At 35.8% G+C, this 19,265-nt stretch overlaps 1 protein-coding gene across 1 annotated transcript in view; it reads right to left on the reverse strand.

Annotated features, from left to right (window-relative positions):
- gabra1 (gamma-aminobutyric acid type A receptor subunit alpha1) overlaps positions 1-17,891 on the reverse strand; it is a gene marked incomplete at both ends in the record, with an annotated part of 28,440 nt that extends 10,549 nt beyond the window's left edge. The window contains 7 exons of the mRNA XM_081390051.1: positions 19-171; positions 3,103-3,246; positions 3,680-3,762; positions 4,346-4,566; positions 6,438-6,505; positions 14,937-15,043; positions 17,812-17,891. Of these exons, the coding sequence (XP_081246177.1) occupies positions 19-171; positions 3,103-3,246; positions 3,680-3,762; positions 4,346-4,566; positions 6,438-6,505; positions 14,937-15,043; positions 17,812-17,891 (856 nt within the window). The remainder of the gene's footprint in view (positions 1-18; positions 172-3,102; positions 3,247-3,679; positions 3,763-4,345; positions 4,567-6,437; positions 6,506-14,936; positions 15,044-17,811) is intronic.
- Between the last annotated feature and the right edge of the window lie 1,374 nt (positions 17,892-19,265).

The following is a 19,265-nucleotide window of genomic DNA, read 5'->3' on the forward strand; positions in this document are numbered from 1 at the left end:
AACAATTTGGACACTCACCAAACACAGTTCTGGCAGGGACAGATTCCCTGTTTAGCCAGAAGGACACCTGGGACAGGATCACGGTCATGATACATGGCAAATACGTCTGGATGACAAAGTAACCAATCTTCCTTTTGAGATGGAAATGTGTTTTCATGACAACATACTCTCCTGAAAGTGCAGAGAAAGAGATTGAAGTGAGAAAGTTTTGAAAGAAGGACTATAAACATGAATTGGTGTGTATATTAGAACAGTGAATTTAACATGTTATTTTACCATGGGTTACTATAAAGAAATGAACATGAAATGAAGGGATTTCCGTATCCCCTGAAAAAATCAAGCTTGAAGAGCTACTTTCATGTTTGAGTCTTCAAGTTTAATCAAATTGCACCATTGGTTCTCAATCAGGGGGCCGTGGTCCACTAGGGGAGCTCAGCAAACTTCCAAGATGACTTAAAATTATTTAAGTTTGATATTAAAAAATCATTTTAAAACTGACAAACTCAAATGTAAGATGGAAATCTGTGGACTATAGCCCAGTGATAGACTTGTGTTTAACTATATGAAAAAGAATGAGGGAAAAACAATCAATTTACCTCAAAAGTAAATATGACTATTCAATGATTTACTCATCTTCTATAACAATACATTTGAAACATATTTGAGGGACTTTTCTCTGCAATTACTGATATGCATGATTAATTATAATTAATCTGAACAGAAGCCATATGTTTTTTTGAATGTGTGTCTGCAATCCTCCATTGTGTTGTGTGTCTGTGAAATCAGTCAGGATTTTTCAGTCAGGACTCGCACCAGTTCTGCTCGGTTCAACTGCAGCGTGGCAACTCCGGTCATGGGGATCGCAGTTTGAGTTGGCAGACACAGAGTTTGAGACACTCTCCGCAGACATTTTTTATCTTGAAGTTCGCTCTGGGAATTTTTCAGACCAAAACGTGGAACTCATGCTTTCTGCATCTAATCCTGAAGGGACTGGATTTGGATAAGCAGGTGAGTGCTCCAACAGAGCAAATTCCTCAGTTTGACACGTTTGAAGAGCTGCTTGAGGTTGTTACTTGTGCAGTGGCCAAATTAAATCTGGATTGGCCCAAAGAGAGAAAATGGATGTAAACTGGATGACCACTTCCTCATATCAATGTGAGTACAGCCTCCTCACCGCCATATCACATTATTTCCCGATCTTCACACTGAGGTGTCAAGATTGTGGAAGGATCCATCCTCCGCTCATGTTCATACGCAAGCGTCATCAACCCATCATTAGCCCAGTTGGAAGAGCTAGCAACACGACCTCGAGATTGTGCTCGCTCATATGAAGCATTTGGGGCTCAGGCTGAACCTCAAGAAGACTGTGCTTTCTCCAAAACAGAGAACCACTTTTCTAGGAATAGTATGAGAATCGACCATAATGCAGGCACATCTGTCACCTGCACATGCAAATTCAATCCTAACTGTGAGAGACTATCAAGCTAGGCCAATAGGTCTCTCACGGGCTGAGGTGCGATTCTCGATGGCTGACCAGCCCGTGGCCTTTGGGAGGGCCCTCATACCTCATGGCACATAAACTTCCTTGAGATGAGGTCAGTGTTTCTAGCTTAGAAACACTTCCTCCCACAGTTGAAGGGACACCACATGTTAGTCCGCAGGACAACACCTCGGTGGTCTCTTATATCAATCACCAGGGCAGGCTGCGTTCTGGACACATTTTCAGGCGGGTGCAGCAGATCCTTCTCTGGGCAGAGAACAAGTTCCTGTCTTTGAGAGTAGTTTATATTCTGGGGGTTATATGCCCTGATATGGCAACTGCTTGTATCTTGATCTAAGCAACATGATGTGGATCCATTTAACTGCTCTGTCGGTCCAGGATTGGAGTTCCTTCAAGAGGATCTCGCAGCAGGGATGGCTCCTGCTACCTTAAAGGTGTATGTAGCAGCCATTTCCGCTAGCCACACATCTCTGAATGGATCTTCTGCTGGCAGGCACCCCATAGTTTCTCAGTTCTTGCATGGTGCCAGATGGATGCGGCCTATCTGTTGGTCACGAGTTTCATCCTGGTACCTAGAATTGGTCCTGGGAGCCTTAACAGAGGCCACGCTTGAGGCCTTGGAATCAGTCCCAGACATTACTCCAGAGAGTAGGAGACCTGCAGGCCCTTTCAGTAGCCTCCTCCAGCTAAGACTTTGCTTCAGGTGATGTCAGAGCTATACTACACCCTAGACCGGACTATATCCCAAAAGCTCCTTCTATGGCTGGTTAGCCAGTTGTCTTGCAGGCTTTCTTCCCTCCACCTTTTGAGACACAATGTATGTCCACCGCTCAGGTTCGTGGCATTGATCCTCTGTGCTTCTAGTTTCTTTCGGTGGTCACAGTGGAGGAAATACGGTCACCAAGCAGTGCATCTTGCATTGGATTACTGATGCTATCACCCTCTCCTACAAGGCGTGTGGTATGCCTTCACCTGTAGAGGTCAGGGGTCACTTCACTAGGAGTCTTCCAAGGCCTTTGCTGAGGGTGCATCACTTCACGATGTATGTGCTGCAGCAGGTTGGTCGACTCGGAAAATATTCATCAGGTTTTACAGTTTAGATTCAACCCCAGGTTCTCAGAAACTAAACAGAACTGAACATAAACTGAAGCTAAATATTACAATGTGTTTATATTTATGGTAGATTATGCATTGCTAATTCAATTCTACACTTTTTTTGTTTCATGTTTTGTCATGGATTGTCCATATGCTGCTATTTTGCACCTGAATTTTGCTCATGGGAACAAATATTTATTATTTAATAATACTTATTGCTCATATGTTGGCAAGAAATCTATCTGCCATGTGTTTTCATCTGGAAGCTGTGATATGTAGAGCATTTGCTCGTGTAAAACTGTTCACAGTTCATATTAGAACACAATTCAGATGTTTATGATTTAGAATTTTTTATGAATTCTGATCAATTGGCCAATAAAAAAAGAGAACAGAATAAATCAACAAGAAAAATTATGGACATGATACTTTGAAGTAAACTTGCACAAATAAAACCACAGAATGAAAAAGTATTATTATGTAACTTAATTTAAGGGTATAAAACGCACCAGTGCTGGATTGCACCACACCCGAATCGACAGTCTGTCCCATCAAGTCATACTGGTTGAGGCGCGAGCCGTCATCAGCCACAACCACAGATTGCGCTGCCCCTCGTGTCCATACATACACCACTTCAGCCCTTGTGTATGCATCTGGTGCAAACAAACAAAACACAAAATAAACTGTTTAAAGTGAAGAAGTCACTTGTCAGCCGTCAGTGCTTCCTGGGGTCATATACTGCAGTGGATTCTCAAGCACAGCAGAGACGCAGCAGACACTGAAATATTTAGAGCCTTGTGGCTTTGAGTCTCAAGCTTGTTTTTTATTCATGTTTCTTTTCCTCCTGATTCTTTCTTTACACTTTGTTCTTTCTTTTCAATGATTAGTTGGGCCAGGGTAGAGCTGGCTAAATCTGTCCGGCTGGTTGTGTGAACTCAGTTATGTGAGTTGCTATGTCAGAGATGATCCCTACACTCTGTAGACCTATGAGAAAGTCACCGTTTGCTCACAGGTACTCAGTTTAGAGACTCTGTGTAGGATCTGAACTTTCTACTGAACAAAAATGTAAAAAAGCACAGCACTTACAACTGCCGAATTTGAGAGGGCAAGCATGGGCATCCATTGGGAAGTCTTCTAAGTGCATCGGACATTCAGCTCTGACTGTAAGCCTGAGACACAAGAGAGAAGGTGGGATACATTATTTAGACCCCTTGGCAGTTAATTACAATTTTACCCAGTTACAACATACTCTTTCAAAATGATAGAAATACAGTTGGTATTATTTGTATGTATCTGTTATTAAGCGGTGTAATTAGATGCATTGATATGGAATTCACCTGATATGCAGTCACTGCTCATCCATTCCGAATTTAGAGATGTACACATCGATACATTTCACTTTTTGTGTTTAATATATTTCACTAGATTATCCAAAAATTGGCATTATCACAATGCTATTTAATATATACACCTTTGTTGTTGTTTTAATATTTAATATATATATTTTTAAATATAAATAAATATTTATATCCAACCATCTATCCTATTCATTCCCAAACAGCTTATCCTCTGTAGGGTCAAGCCACAGACAGGGAAACACCCTGGACAGTCAGGCCAGATATAAATGACTATTGTTCGGTTCTCAAGTGCAATCACTTGAGATAAAACACCAACATTAAAAGGAAATAGCATGAAAAGGTCACCAAATGCACCTCCTGTTGAAAGCAGATGAAAAACAAGTAGCAGCTTCACCTCATGGTGTAAAGCAGAGTTCCTTCCTCTGTGATCCGTAGAAGTTTGTTAGGCATGGTCATATTATGGGCGACTGACTTCTTGCCATTGTGGAAAAATGTGTCGGGGGTCCAGATTTTACTAGCCATGAGATTGTTGAGACGAAGCACTGCCATGGGACCTTTGAATTTCAGCCTCTCATCCTTCCAGCTCTGCCTGAAGAACACATCTATGGTGTACTCCTGCAAGAGTAAAATTTTTTCAATTTTATCTTAAATCAATGTGTAGTTTTAGTTTCAATAAATAATTAGTTAGTAACAGTATTTTGTAAAAAAAAAAAAAAAAATACACTCTTGTCACTGAATGTGACAAAACAAGCTTCTTCTCAAATACTTTAAAGGATTCTAATTGATACTTGTAGAGTAGCTGCTGTGCAGTAATTTCGGTAAAACTGCAGTCACAGGAGGAGCCATGAGCTTTCTGAAGCATTGGTGGCTATAATTAGTGGCATGAATCATTCTAACAACTACTGATTGTCATAGCTGCAGGCATCCCATCCCCCCCCCCATTTTCACATGATCATCCATTATGACACTGATTAGTGTTGAGTAAGTTACTCTAAAAAATTATTAATTAATTGCTACTAATTACATCTTCAACACTGTATTTAGATTACTGTACTAATTACTCTGTCTAAAAAGTATTGCGTTACTAATTCTAATTTCTAAATAACATATCAACTTCGACCAGTTGAACAATAATAGACATGAAATTGCTCTTTTAATTCTTTCAAATAAATAATAATATAATTGCATAAATTATTCTTGAAGAGACTAAAGTATTTAAAACGTGAAGGTTTCATTAATAACAAACATTTTTAACATTAGACGTTAAATTCTGATGTTAAATCCACTATTGCTTTTAGAATTGTTTTATAGCCTATACAGTATTTAATGCAATTACATCAGAAGTAACTGTAATTAAATTATATGAAATTAAGAGTAATCCCTTACTTTACTTTTTCAAGGGAAAAGTAATTATATTATACTAATTGATTACTTAGGAATACATTACACCTAAAACTGATACTGGTACAGCCGGTTGTTCTAGGTAAACTTACATAAGTGGATAAAAAAAAATAATAATAATAAAATTGCATGGACAATATGCAGAATTGCTTTCTGAAGGAACTTTGAATGGAGAAATGTGATATGGTAATATATTTTTGTAAGCATTTTTAGTGCTTAATATCTGATACTGTATGCCTGCAGGATGTTTAATTATGCAAAATATATTATGTAATTAATAATTAAAAAACAATATTTTTTTTCTGAGTTTGAGTTTTGTTTGAGATGTTTTCTGAGTTGGTTTTTCACTGTTTCCTGTTCAGTTTCCTGTGTTTGCATTTGTTGCTATGGTTGTTCATTGTTTGATTAAGTTGCCACAACTGTTTCTTGTTTCCTCTCTTTGATTATCCTTTGTATATACAGCCTTGTGTTTCTAGTGTTCTTTGTCCGATCTTGTCTGTATTAGTGGTTGTTCTGTTTGCCGAGTTTTTGTATTCTGAGAATCTGAGAAGTGTAATTTTGAGTTTATTCATTTTTTATTAAAAATCAACTGCTTGCGATTAGATTCAGCCTCTACTAACCCTAGAGTGACACATAATCATATTAAGCTGTTAACCCGTGGGAGGATGCCGGCATCCTGAAGCGTTCTTTGTTTACATTAGTTCAAATTTACTTTAAGTTTTAAAGCAAAATAATATAATTATTGGCAAACAATAAATCATTAAAAAGGTCTAAGACTCAAGCTTCATTTTTTGACCTCTGATCATAGAGTGCCCATGCATGAGCAATTATGTTTTATGACTATTTTTGAAAAGTAAATATCAATGGAATGTTTATTTTTTTGTTGCTTTTTTATAAGGACATTTGATACATGTCAAAGAAGGTGAAATGACAAGTTTTATCAAAGCAATAAGGTATTAAAACCATGTGAATAGAAAGTCGTCAGTAAGTATAATAAAGACAAAATAATAACATTTAGAGCCATATCCCAGTTGGAGGGTTAAATGTGTGTGACTTTTAAAAAAAGAAAGAAAAAAGAGTTTTACCATGTCATGGTCCGATACTGGTCCAATACTCGTCACAAAAATGTCAGTCTTGACTTCAGTTACACGCTCTGTTGAAGCAAGAAATTAGGAGTTTGAGTGTCAATCATAGTTGGTCATTAGTTTAAACAACCCTTTAATCCAGAGGTTCAACCAGCCTGTCTTTGATCTAAGTGAGGTTCAGCAAACTCTCCACACTCAAACTGCATGAGTTCTACAGTTTCTCTCTCTGATTCCTGGGATATTTTGGTCCAGTTTTCTTTTCTTATCTTATCATTTCTTTTCACAAAAGTACTTAAATTCAAGTAAAAACCTTGCTATAACGTTCTGCGTGCATAGTTTGGTGTTGTGTATGCAGAAATTAACCTTAAATTAAATTGTCTCTCTGTCATGTAATAATGACTGATGTTGATGGAAGTTGGTAGTCTATCAGGTATTGGGAGTAAGGCCAAACAAACATATTGAAAATTAAAAAAAAAATATATGCCACACGTGTGAAGACATTCTTGCCAACTTAATTAATTAGTCAGTTCTGTTCAAAGCTAATTCATGGCATTTTTGACAAGGAATGTTTCTGCATTCAATATGTAATGTTTTTAAAATTAAACTGATGATACTTAGCTAAAAAAAAAATCCAACCCTGATCGCATGCTTTCATTACAGTTATGCATATATTTTTAATATGTTACATATTTATTAAACATTTGGTTTATCACCACAGTACACAGCAATGTGATCTTTATTTCTCCTTTTTGTACTTTTAACATTCAGTTCATTCAATAGCAAACAATGCAAGATATGTTTCAAATTACCCTTGTTTTTTAAATAAAGATGGTACAGTACTTTTTTTTTTTTTTGGTACTGTTTTCACAAGTTGTACATTTTCCAACCTCTTAGTAAAAAAATCCAATCCAAAACCATTTTTTTTTCAAAACCTGCTTTCATGCTTTAATTACATGCTTTCATTGCAGTTATACATATTTTTGGTCCACGTAATCATTGTTTCAATTCAATACTATTGCAATATGTAATGAGTACATTCGATTTAATCACCAAAACACAACAGTGTGATCTTCTTTCAATATAGTACCTTTAACAATCAGTTCATTAATTTGCAAACAATGCGAGTTACATGTTTAAAATCACATTGTGTGTGAATTAAAGATGGTACAGTACTAGTGTCTACAGTTGTCAGATTAGACAATACACTTACATTTAGTGACATAATTGACATCAAATGTTTGTAAAAGTATCTATCCAGCTTGTTATCAAAAGGTTTGGTGACACTTTATAATAAAAGCTTTATAATAATAATAAATCATTTGCAAACAATTATTTTATAGTTAACTAATAGTTTATAAATTGTAGTCTCTACATTGTTATTATAATAACAGCAAAATAGTGAGTTCTTCATTCAATGTCACTGTAATTAACAAAGTATTATTGTTTAATAAGCTAAAGAGTCCATGAGGTTTTTTAATGCTTTATTAAAATCTTGTTATTCATACCTATCATGCAGTTAAATGTCATACTTGTGTAAAGGATGTGTCAATGATAATTCAGAGTAAATATATCCCACTTTAGATTAGATCATTGAAAATACAAAATTGCCATCAATTAAGTGCTTTAAACCTATCTTTATTAGACATTAATAGTAAGTGTTCTCAACATGTTTATAAATACATTAAGTCTAATTGTGTATTATTTTACTTTATACATAAACCTTCATATATCAACACCATATATATATGAGATCCCTTAACTCTATCTCCAATCCTAAACATTACATCTAAATTAAATAAATAAATTATAAATTATAAATATATATATATATATATATATATATATATATATATATATATATATATATATATATATATATATTAGTTTATGATTAATTAATGCTTTATAAGCTGTAGTTTGTATATTAATAGACTATGTAAGGGATAATGTATAGCGAGGCGGTTGTTATAGCGAATAACAACGACAGGCTGCGGCGCAAGCGGAGGGTTCTTGAATCAGCCTGAAGGGGTTGTTATTCGCTATAACAACCGCCTCGCTATACATTATCCCACTTATTACATGGTTACCTACAAAATAAATAAATAATTTGACACAAATTATTGATTTAAAAAGGAGTTTATTGATTTAAAAACGATTGTATTGCTTCCGCTAAAGAAAATAGTCTGTTCCGCGTCCATAGCAACGCGCTGTTTTTCATGGCGACGGTGTGTTATAATTCGCAGCGGTCTGTTATCAAGAAATAACAGACCGCATTCTACATTGGAATTCAACCAAGCCATTTAATAAATACAAATAATAAGTTCTTCATTGTCACTGTAATTAACAAAGTGTTATTGCTTAATTAGCTCATTTGTAAAGAGTAAACTTTATTTACCTTAACCTTAAAGTCCCCCGTAGTCAATAACTGTATCCCTTAAAACTAATCTTTGATCACAAAAATTACATTTAAAAGTTTTTTTCCAGGAAAAAAAAATTCTTCATGCCTTAAAATAGCTTGAATGTAACTCTACACCCTTGCCTCATTTACTATACACGGTTCTATGAATATGCAAATGAGTCCCGCCTCCACTCACTCACACCAGCTCAGAGATCCAAGAATTACAAGGTAGTTTATGACGTCAGAAACACCAGCGATTTGAAACCGTGTTTTTGAGACTGTTTTTGGTTCACTGCAGGTTTAAGGAGAACATACTCAGGTGTTGACATATAAAATGGTGTTGACTCATGCATTTGCACATGGTTTGTTTTAAAGCATATTAAAAACACCACATAGACATATAAACAACATTAAAAGCTTGATTTTCAACATAGGTTTAAAGCACTTAATTTTAAAACAAAGCTTGATTTAATTCTTTATATATTAGCTAATTAAACAATAATAATTTGTTAATTACAGTGACAATGTATAAAGAACTCATTGTTTGTATATAGTCTATTAATGCATTAACTATAGTTTGTAAACTATTAATTAAATATAAACTAATAGTTTGTAAATGATTTGTAAACACTTTATTACTGTAAACTTATTATAAAATGTTTCTAAAGGGGGTATGAAAAAATTAAAGGGGGTATGAACAAATACCCGATCACTGTGCTGTGAAATTAACCAAGCGAGCTTGGCTGTAGCCAGAAGCTACCATACAGCGCACTGAGTGACCAAGAGCTTAGGTGCCTGAGGTGCAGGGTCTAGCACAGCTCAATACCCTCCCTTCCTTACTTACCTTACTTACTTTGCTCTACCCTCAAGTCTCCTCAAGGAGAAATAGCAAAAGTACCCTTGGGAGATCTGGCGAGAGAGCACCTAGAGTGGAACCATGTTAAAAAAAAGTATGTTGACAAAGTTAGTTGCCGCCTGCTACTTCCGCGGCTAGAGAGGGCCACACAGTAGGAGCGACACCCACTGCGATTTCTCTGAAGTGCCCTATTACCGAAAGAATGTCACCGCTGAACCCCAAGAGAAGCACTCTACCTGTCAGTCAGGTCTCCTAAGGAAATGAGCCAATGTATTTAATTAAATTTATTTAAATTTAATTTTTTCTGTATTTAAATTTCGTTTTTTTTCTTTATTTAAATTTAGTTTTTCTTTATTTAAATTTCGTTTTTTCTTTATTTAAATTTCGTTTTTCTTTAGGCCTATTTAAATTTCGTTTTTCTTTATTTAAATTTCGTTTTTCTTTATTTAAATTTCGTTTTTCTTTATTTAAATTTCGTTTTTCTTTATTTAAATTTCGTTTTTCTTTATTTAAATTTCATTTTTTCTGTATTTTAATTTCGTTTTTTTCTTTATTTAAATTTCGTTTTTCTTTATTTAAATTTCGTTTTTTCTTTATTTAAATTTCGTTTTTCTTTATTTAAATTTCGTTTTTCTTTATTTAAATTTCATTTTTTCTGTATTTTAATTTCGTTTTTTTCTTTATTTAAATTTCGTTTTTCTTTATTTAAATCTACCCTTTACTGTGTCAGTAATTTGTTAGTCAGAAAAAATATTAGACTACCTTAAAAGTACTGCTTAAGTTAACAGACTGTGTGCGTTTTATATCACTAGTGCAGTGTCCGTTCTCAGAGAATATAAGCCCTGCTCGCGTGAGGTGCGCCGCTTCCCGCTCGCGCTGTTCTGTAGTTTACTATTAATTCTGAACGTGTCGCGTCTCGCGTGTCTGTCTATATTGCACCAAAAACTGCAATCCCTTGTGAAGTCGATTGGATGAACGGTTCTCGAAATAATCAAAATGCAAATGGACAGACAGACACATAGAGATTACTACCTATATTCCTTACTGAGCGCGAAGCAGCAGTGCAGCCAGCCACAGGTGCGGTTCCCGAGTGTTCTATGTGGTGCGCTAAAAACTGTGGCACTGTTACAAAATAGCGTAAATTAAAGCATTTAAAGTTGGGGATAAAAACATAGGCTAATTATATTTAGAATACAGTAATATATAACTGCTTATAAAGGAATAAATATCAAGGAGTAAATCAATGAAAATTTCTTTATTGGTGAAAAAAAAAAAAAAACAATTATGCGACTGGTCGACCAATGAGAATGTCAGTCGACCAAGACGGCATCGACCGATTAGTCGACTAAACGACTAAAGTTGACAGCCCTATTATCCACTGCATCAGAGGGGGCAGCAGATGGAAGTAGGACGCTACTAGCGGTCATGCCCACTCTTCCTACTCTGTGAACAGCCCCTTCCCTTGCACATCATATGGCGAAGTGCAAACATACTGTTTCCACACTCCATGTATTGGTCATATGAATGTGATTCCATAGGAAGCTCATTGAAGCTTCCTCCATACTCCAAGTGCCAGAGAGGGCGACAGATTAGGAAGTGTGATGCGAGTGGTGGTATTGCCCTTTCACCTCCTCTTTAACAGCCCATTTATATGTGATTACAGAGGGAGCACATTGCTTCCACCTCCATACTTCCAGTACCGGAGAGGGCAACAGATGAGGAAGTGGGACCTGAGTGTCGGTATTGCCCTAATACCGTAATTGCTCCTAATACCGACAGACAAAGGAGAGGGACGCAAGTGCCGGAATTGGTCACTCTCCTTCTTTGCATTAGCCGACCTATTCGCAATAGAAAAATTTGGAGGATACTGCCTCCATACCTTGTGTACTGAAGATCATGACAAATAAAAGAGTGGAACGTAAGTGGCGGCACTGCCCAATCTTTTAATTTGTTTTAGTCTGTTCACTCGGCGGCCATATTTGCAATACCAGGCATCCAAGACCAAGTCTTATCTATTTGAATCCTGACATCTCAAAAACTGCTTGCCGAACTCACAATTAAATAACATATTTCAAATCAGCAACACAATCTGACATGAACTGTCCCATAAATGTTGTTTCTTATGCTCAAATAGCATGAAAAAATCTGAATTTTTAGGCTAGACCAGCCAATGAGCATGTGCAGTCCTAAGTGCGAGTCTTCTAACGGCAGCTGTAGTGACGCAATGACTTTGCCAATCAGAAATTGGCTCTTTTACATAGAAGGCGTATTCTGCCATATTGTGCGTTGCATTTTCTCCAATTCATAAGTAATAGAAGTGAACCGTCATTCTATATAGTCTTTGGTCTAACTCATTAGAACAATAACGAGCTCTCTGCTAGATCGGAAGAAGCGGCCAAGCGAGCTTCCAGATCAGGCATGAGAGCGGCTAAGCTAGTGGGTGAAGTTGGAGAAAGGGATAGACCAGTCTCTAACTCCTCCGCAAGTTCCATTTGCAAAACCCATGATCTAAGTCACTGCGCCGCCTCGGCAGCAACGGGACAGGAACCACGCGGGGCAGACACCTGGCTCTTATCCCCCTTAAAGAAAGCCAGGTGGAAGTAAAGCTTCATCACTGTAAAACAGTTACAGTGAACACAGCCAGCCCCCTTTGAGAGCTGACCGTGCATATGCTCCGCTCCAAGACAGATGACACACATCTCGTGTGTATCCTCTACTTGTAATGAAACGAGGTCAGGGCATGATACATTTTCTAAACCAATTTTTCTTTTCATGCTGCATGACACTTTTCAAACACAGAGAAACACGGGTTCAGATTTCACATACACACACTCAAACAAAGTGGCTTCCTGAAGACAAAAGAGCTGATGACATTTTCTTCTGGCACCCTCTTATAGCCTGTCGGTGTGCCTGTGATGTCACCCAACTGCCGTAGTCAATCAAAATTGCCATGTATTCACACGTATTTTAGGCACCGGTACACATCAACCCCATGACGCAGCGTCGAAGTTCCACTTCAGAACACTGTGGTTATTATATGAGATAAATTGCTTATACTATTTATATTTAATTTGGTTTTCTGTTTCGGAAATTGCAAACCAGTTGTATAGAACCTACATCTATAAACATCTTTTGATAATCTGTTAATGGTACAATGCATTAATAATAGTATTATAATAGTATTAAACTGAACAAGAAGACATGCAAATGAAACATTTGATAGTAATAGCATAATGAAAGGCAGTTATGACTGAAAGATTTACATAGATGAAACTATTAAAATGATACTTTTTATAGATTTAGACATTATAGAAAATGTTTAAATGCTTGGCGAAAAAAAGCATTTTTGATGATATTTTGTAAGATAAGTACTAAGAGTTTTGTAAATGTACCATTTGCTTGTGAAAATTGTACATAAACAATTAAAAACAATTACCATTGTGTGAAGTATGGAAAAGCACGGTTAATGGCTTTAAAACAAATAATGAATTCTATCGAATAATAGGAAAAATATTTTCGGCTGGGGATAGCACAAAATTATACATAAACCTCTAACATCACTATGCAATAATGAGTGTGTGAAGTGAATGAGTGTGAACTGAATACAATAAGCACTGCACGATCGCAGATAATAGCCATGAGTAATATAAGCTAAAATACAAATACACTATATGTCTATTTAAATGTTTTAAACCTTGTACAATGAGACACATGATATGTGATACTCTCTCCCGGTAATGGCAAGCATTTATGTATTCTTAAGGCTTTAATTTGTAAAGATTTGCATTTTGTATGAATATTAAAATTTGTTTTAGCAATTTTCAACTATACCATCTTCTATCAACTTGAATGTTCTTTTATTCATTTATAAATGATTGTTTATTCATTTATTATTATTGTTTTAACTAGAAGACATTTAAATATGTATTTATCGGGATCGGGGAAAAGTCCGCTTTGGTCACCCAAAGCACAACCGCACTACATGTCGTAGTACAGCTAACGAGACTATCGATTCCGATAATTAGAAGAATACTAAATGAATATTAAAATTTATTTTAGCAATTTTCAACTACTGAATATCTTCTATCAACTTGAATGTTCTCTAATCAGGTATTTTATAGAGTCCAAATAAAATATATATTTTTTAAATTAACATTTTATTTTATTTAACATTTTATTTTTTTTATTTAAATGTTTTTTTTAAATGTAATCTACCTATAGGAATATGACGTTGTATTTAACGTCGTATTCCTATAGGTAGATGTGGATCAGTTGAGAGTCACTGATGCGAGCTTGACTAACGTGACCTGCCAGAACTGACGCTATGCCTAATTTTTAAAAAATATATATTTATGAGTTATACAAGGCATATTTGTTAAATGATTACTATGAAGGGAACAGAATTACAATTAAAACAGTCTTCTCAAGTAATTTAACAAAATCCGTTTAAAGCTCCGCCCATGTCTAGGTTTTATCCGGATACAGATACAAATAATTTTGAGATTGTAACAGATACAGATACTGGTTTCACTGCACTTCCCTAGTATAAAGGACATGTTTGCCACTTTAAAAAGTCTCTTATCATGATTTAATTGTGATGGAAAAATGCATTTGGCAAGTAAATAAAATTGAGCTACTGGCCAGTGAAAATTTGGTGCAATAAATAACTTAGAAAAGCTTACATGGTTTAAAACCTAATAAAATAATAACAGCGTGACCCTCTGTCATGGGTAGCATGCACCTAAATCCAAAGATGAGATGCGTGACGCAGAATGATGATGAAACAAGAAACTTTAATAAACACAGAGAACGACAGCACACTACACATCTAACATCAGCTTTAACGTGGAACAGAGATAAAAGAAAACAGAAATACACGCAGAAAATGAAAGAAGCAGATAACAGGTGTGTAACTAATTAAACCATGGAAACAAACTAGAAACGAGAACTCAAGCAAATAGGAACAGGGAGAACCATGAAAACGAAATTAAACAGAACATGACAATGAAACTATTAAACTAAACAAGTCAAGATCACGTGAGTGCATCAAATCAGAGAGATAAAAACAGACTAGACATAAATGGTGAATGGTGTGTGTTTGTGGAAACTTTTTCCCCTAGACTACATTTACCACCAGACGTTTATCTGGAAAGCCATTTTCTTTTTACCGTTAAAACCAAAGAACTCCCACAAGGCTGAAAACTGGGACATATGTATAAAGCATTAGTGAAACTTGTGTACCTACCTCCTAGACCAGGCCTAAGACGGTTGTCATAGCCATCGAGGAGGCTGTCCAGAATCCTGGTGAAAACTGTGGTGTTGTCTTTCTGCTCATCTGTATTCTGATTGGAGCTGACAATGCAAAACAGCAGATGTTTAATTCAAAACCCAACAAAAGCAAGAATCAACAGCAAAGGGTGGCTAGAACACACCCTGTTGTGTAAAATCAGACACCCTCCTCGGGGTAATTCTCAAACATCCAGCCAGTTTAAAGAGAATTTGCAATGTATTAGCCTGAAGACAAAAAAACAAGTCTCCTTCCATCTTAGGAGCAAAGGGGTATATTCAGAGGAACAATGCATTATTAATTAGCTAAAATACTGTTTTATATGCAAATTTCCATGTGGAGTTCTGGCATCATGAAGCCAAATGTTAAAAAGACACTCTCATGACTGCAAAAAGAATGAACTCACTAACATTTTTGCTCATAGGTATTTCAGACAAATGATTATGAGCAAAATGCAGTTTAATCATATAGTGTAAAATGGTATTTTATGATTAAGAGCTTGTAAGGATGGTGAACAATTTGTCATCCCCTAAAAACCATCACCGGTGGCCGTTCATACGTAATTGCTTGCTTTTTTGGTAATCATTGACATTCTTTTCCTGCTAAAAGGTACTGGACGACGAGTGCGGCTGCAGACTGTTCGGCGTTTCAAAAATAAGCTTGGCATGGAAACAGATTTCAAGTAGAGGATGAGGTCATCATGATTAGTGATGGACCACGGATCGGAGTGTTTTGACATGGCAAAGACAGAGGGAGAGAGCACGACAGAAAGACCCCAAAAAAGAGAGACATCGCACGCATTGCAATGCAGGTTATCCTTGTATCTCGTTGTTTCATATCTGTTATTGCACATAATTTCACTAGGAATATTCCACTAAACCCACATAGACAAATGATAACTATCGATTCAAAGCAGTTAAATAAAATTAGCTGAGAAGAAGAGTGCGCACGTCGTGCACTTGTTTTATGTACTCATCTCAAGCAGAATTTCCTTTTCACAAAGAACAGATTTTATGAGGTCTATGCGGTTTAAAAGTCTGAACTTTGAGAGTCTGAACAGTTTCACTTTGAAAATCTGGGATTTTAACTGTTTTCAAAGAAACGTTATGATTGGTTATGACTGGTCAGTGCTGACCATTTTAATCACTATTTCATTGCTTCAATTACAGCAAACATTTTAAAATCATGCTGGTTTATACAAACAGCATTCTCTCAATATTTTGGTGATAAATTCTGATTCTGTTTTCATTTTATTCGGTTACATTTTATTTTAAGATGACGTAGTTACATGGTACTTAAATAAGTGCTGAGTAATATTAACTACACGTACTTACCATACAATTAGGGTTATGGTTTGGTTTATCTAATTTAATTTACTCTTACTACTATAATAAGAACATGTAATAATGTAACCATGTCACCTAAAATAATGTGTTAACCTTTTAATCTATTATAAAAATGCAAAATAGAGGTTTTTTTTTCACAAGTGGTCTCACAACTTTGGAACTCATCGAATTCAACAACAGACTGCCACAAAAACAACGAGAAAATTAAAATGAGAAGACTTCCACCCTTCCCCCATCGGCGCAGAGAGACATACACGCACATGCACACAGACTCTATGAGCGACACTGAAAAGGGGTCATGAGAGGAAAACGTAGTCTCATATAATACGCATACAACACTCACAGCATACTGGTAATGTCAGCCTGACCTAAAATTACATATCCGCTGTTATCTCTGTTAATAATAATAATAATAATAATAATAATAGAATGCACAAAATTCAGAGTCAGAGAAAAATCGCAGCAGACTACTATGTGTGTGTATATATATTGGTACATTTGGTGGTAATTGGGTGAATGAGGAACCATGCAGTGATGAATAACACAATGTAAAATCCATGTGCTTATGAGCAGAAAACAGATCTCCATTAAACATTGTACAGCAACCCCATCTACAGGTCATATAGACAGCAACAGTGCTCTCTCCTCTCACACACACAGCTTACAAATAAGATATTGTATGCCTATGGCATTTTTAAAGTATTGTTATAAAGTATTAATGGGAATGAATACAATACTGTGACTGTCACCTGTCTAAACGTATAACATATATCTAAGGCAAGCAAAACGTGGCATGACATTTGTGTTGCAGTGATTATTTTACAATCATGATTATTGATCTGTGCAAAAAGTGGAATTATATGCATCATTAAAACACTGTTTTTTGTTGTCGTTGTTTTTCCTAAACCGCAGCATAATTCTCTGCTAATAGTACAGAACAATCCAAGCTCCATTGATAAAAACGTAACAGTAAATTTAAAATAAAAACTCGATCAGATCGAACAGGACGTACGCTGTTTGAAGCCACATCCTCCCAGAGGTTTGATTACAAACCTCTTCATTTATCCTCAATGTTTAAAGAATCTTACTATGTTTTTGTCTTATTCCAACTAAATAAACTAATTCAGTGATATTGCTTAAGTATGATGGACTCATGTATAATCTTGTTTTCTTACTTCACAATGTATGTCAGAAAAAAAATCACTTATAAATGAATAACACACCATGAGCCACGCAGTATAACAGTAAAAGCAAGTAACAGCAGGATGAAAATATTAATGAAAGCGTCATTAGCATAACATCCTCTTTGAAGTCGGAGGTTCTGATCCTTGGTCTAAGTTAACATCATAGGTTAGATCAAAGACCTAGATTTAGATCAAAGTCATTACATATAAAAAAAACAGAGAGCGATCAGCAAAAGTAGAGAATATGTTAATCATTCCAAGATATGAGTACAACATGTACCAAAATCAAGTGCATTAACATACCTTTTTCCAGCCAGAACACTGGTCACCAGTAAACAGGCCCGAATCCAAAGCCAAGCTGCTCCCCTTCCACCCCACATCATTCTCCAAAGGATGAATCCTCACTAAAGAAGAGAAAATACAAAGTTAAGGTAATAATCTGCTTCATGAAAAGCATGACTTTGTGATTATATGGAGTGCATCAATTTTCATTTGGAACATGCTTAAAAATCTGATTAAACAAAGGGTTTTTTTTAGACAAAAACAAAAACAATTTTTTTTTTCAAAGTAGATCTTTAGCGTAACTCACAGTTAACATTCAAAGTCTATATGGACAGCAACTTTGTTATGTGATTTGTTAATTCACAATAAGGTAATTTGACATGCTGCATATGCATATAACATTATCTGGTAACACTTTACAATAAGGTTTCATTAGTTGAACTAACAATGAACAAAATATTTGTTGTAGTATTTATTCATCTTTGTTAATGTTAGTGAATAAAAATACAGTCATTCATTGTTTGCTCATGTTAGTTCACAGTGCACAAATAATGTATTAGTAAATGTTGAAATTAACATTCATTTAGATTAATAAATGCTGTAGAAGTATTCATTCAAGTTAACTCCAAGTATTAAGTAATGAAACCTTAAGTCTTGCCAATTATCTAAAAGCAAATCCTTTAATTGCACAATATCCTTTATGGCAGTACTGAACAAAATGTTCATATTTCCTCGTTTTAACCCTCTGTCTAATTTAAAGCCTGAGCATATTCATAAATACTGCGCGTTCATGTGAATCGGTGCTTTGTGGTGGTCCAAGCCCCCGCTACAGTTTACGTATAGTGTAGATTAATACTACAGCAATTATATGCATTATCAGGATAACGATTAAATAAATATCAAAGTTGTGCATGACAAAATACGGCAGTCATTCCGCATATGATGAAGCCACAAGAAGCCCTCTACGCAAATACTAAATGTTTAATCGCACTTACACCTTTCAGACTATTATTTTGTGCTCATACACATAGAAGGCTGTGCATCATATGAACAGAGTTCTATACATAGGCTATAAATTATAGGCAAGAGCAGTGTGCTTTCATTCCGACGGTCGGCGCTACGCATTTACGCAAATCATTACACACACGATCGGTGCTCTAATCCTACATAAACATCATGCACAATGATTTACAGCTTAATGCAAAAACCTTGATCACACTTCCATGATGCACGCATTCAAATTGTGCGTGATATATCTGGGCAAAATTGCCTGACTTCACATGGATTAGAATGCGTACACCGTCCATAACATTCACACTTTTAGAGTTCCGTCGCGAGAGCGCATCGTCAAAAGCATGTCTCTCAAGGTATCTCAGAATTAGTATTGGGCGTGCGCCACGGGGTTCTTCCTAAACGTGTAGTAATTAAATTGGAGTCATTAAGCAAACAGTGCCCTGCTACAGTATAGCCAAGTT

This window comes from Scardinius erythrophthalmus (genome assembly GCF_964197995.2).
Source record: "Scardinius erythrophthalmus genome assembly, chromosome: 17".
NCBI lineage: Eukaryota > Metazoa > Chordata > Actinopteri > Cypriniformes > Leuciscidae > Scardinius > Scardinius erythrophthalmus.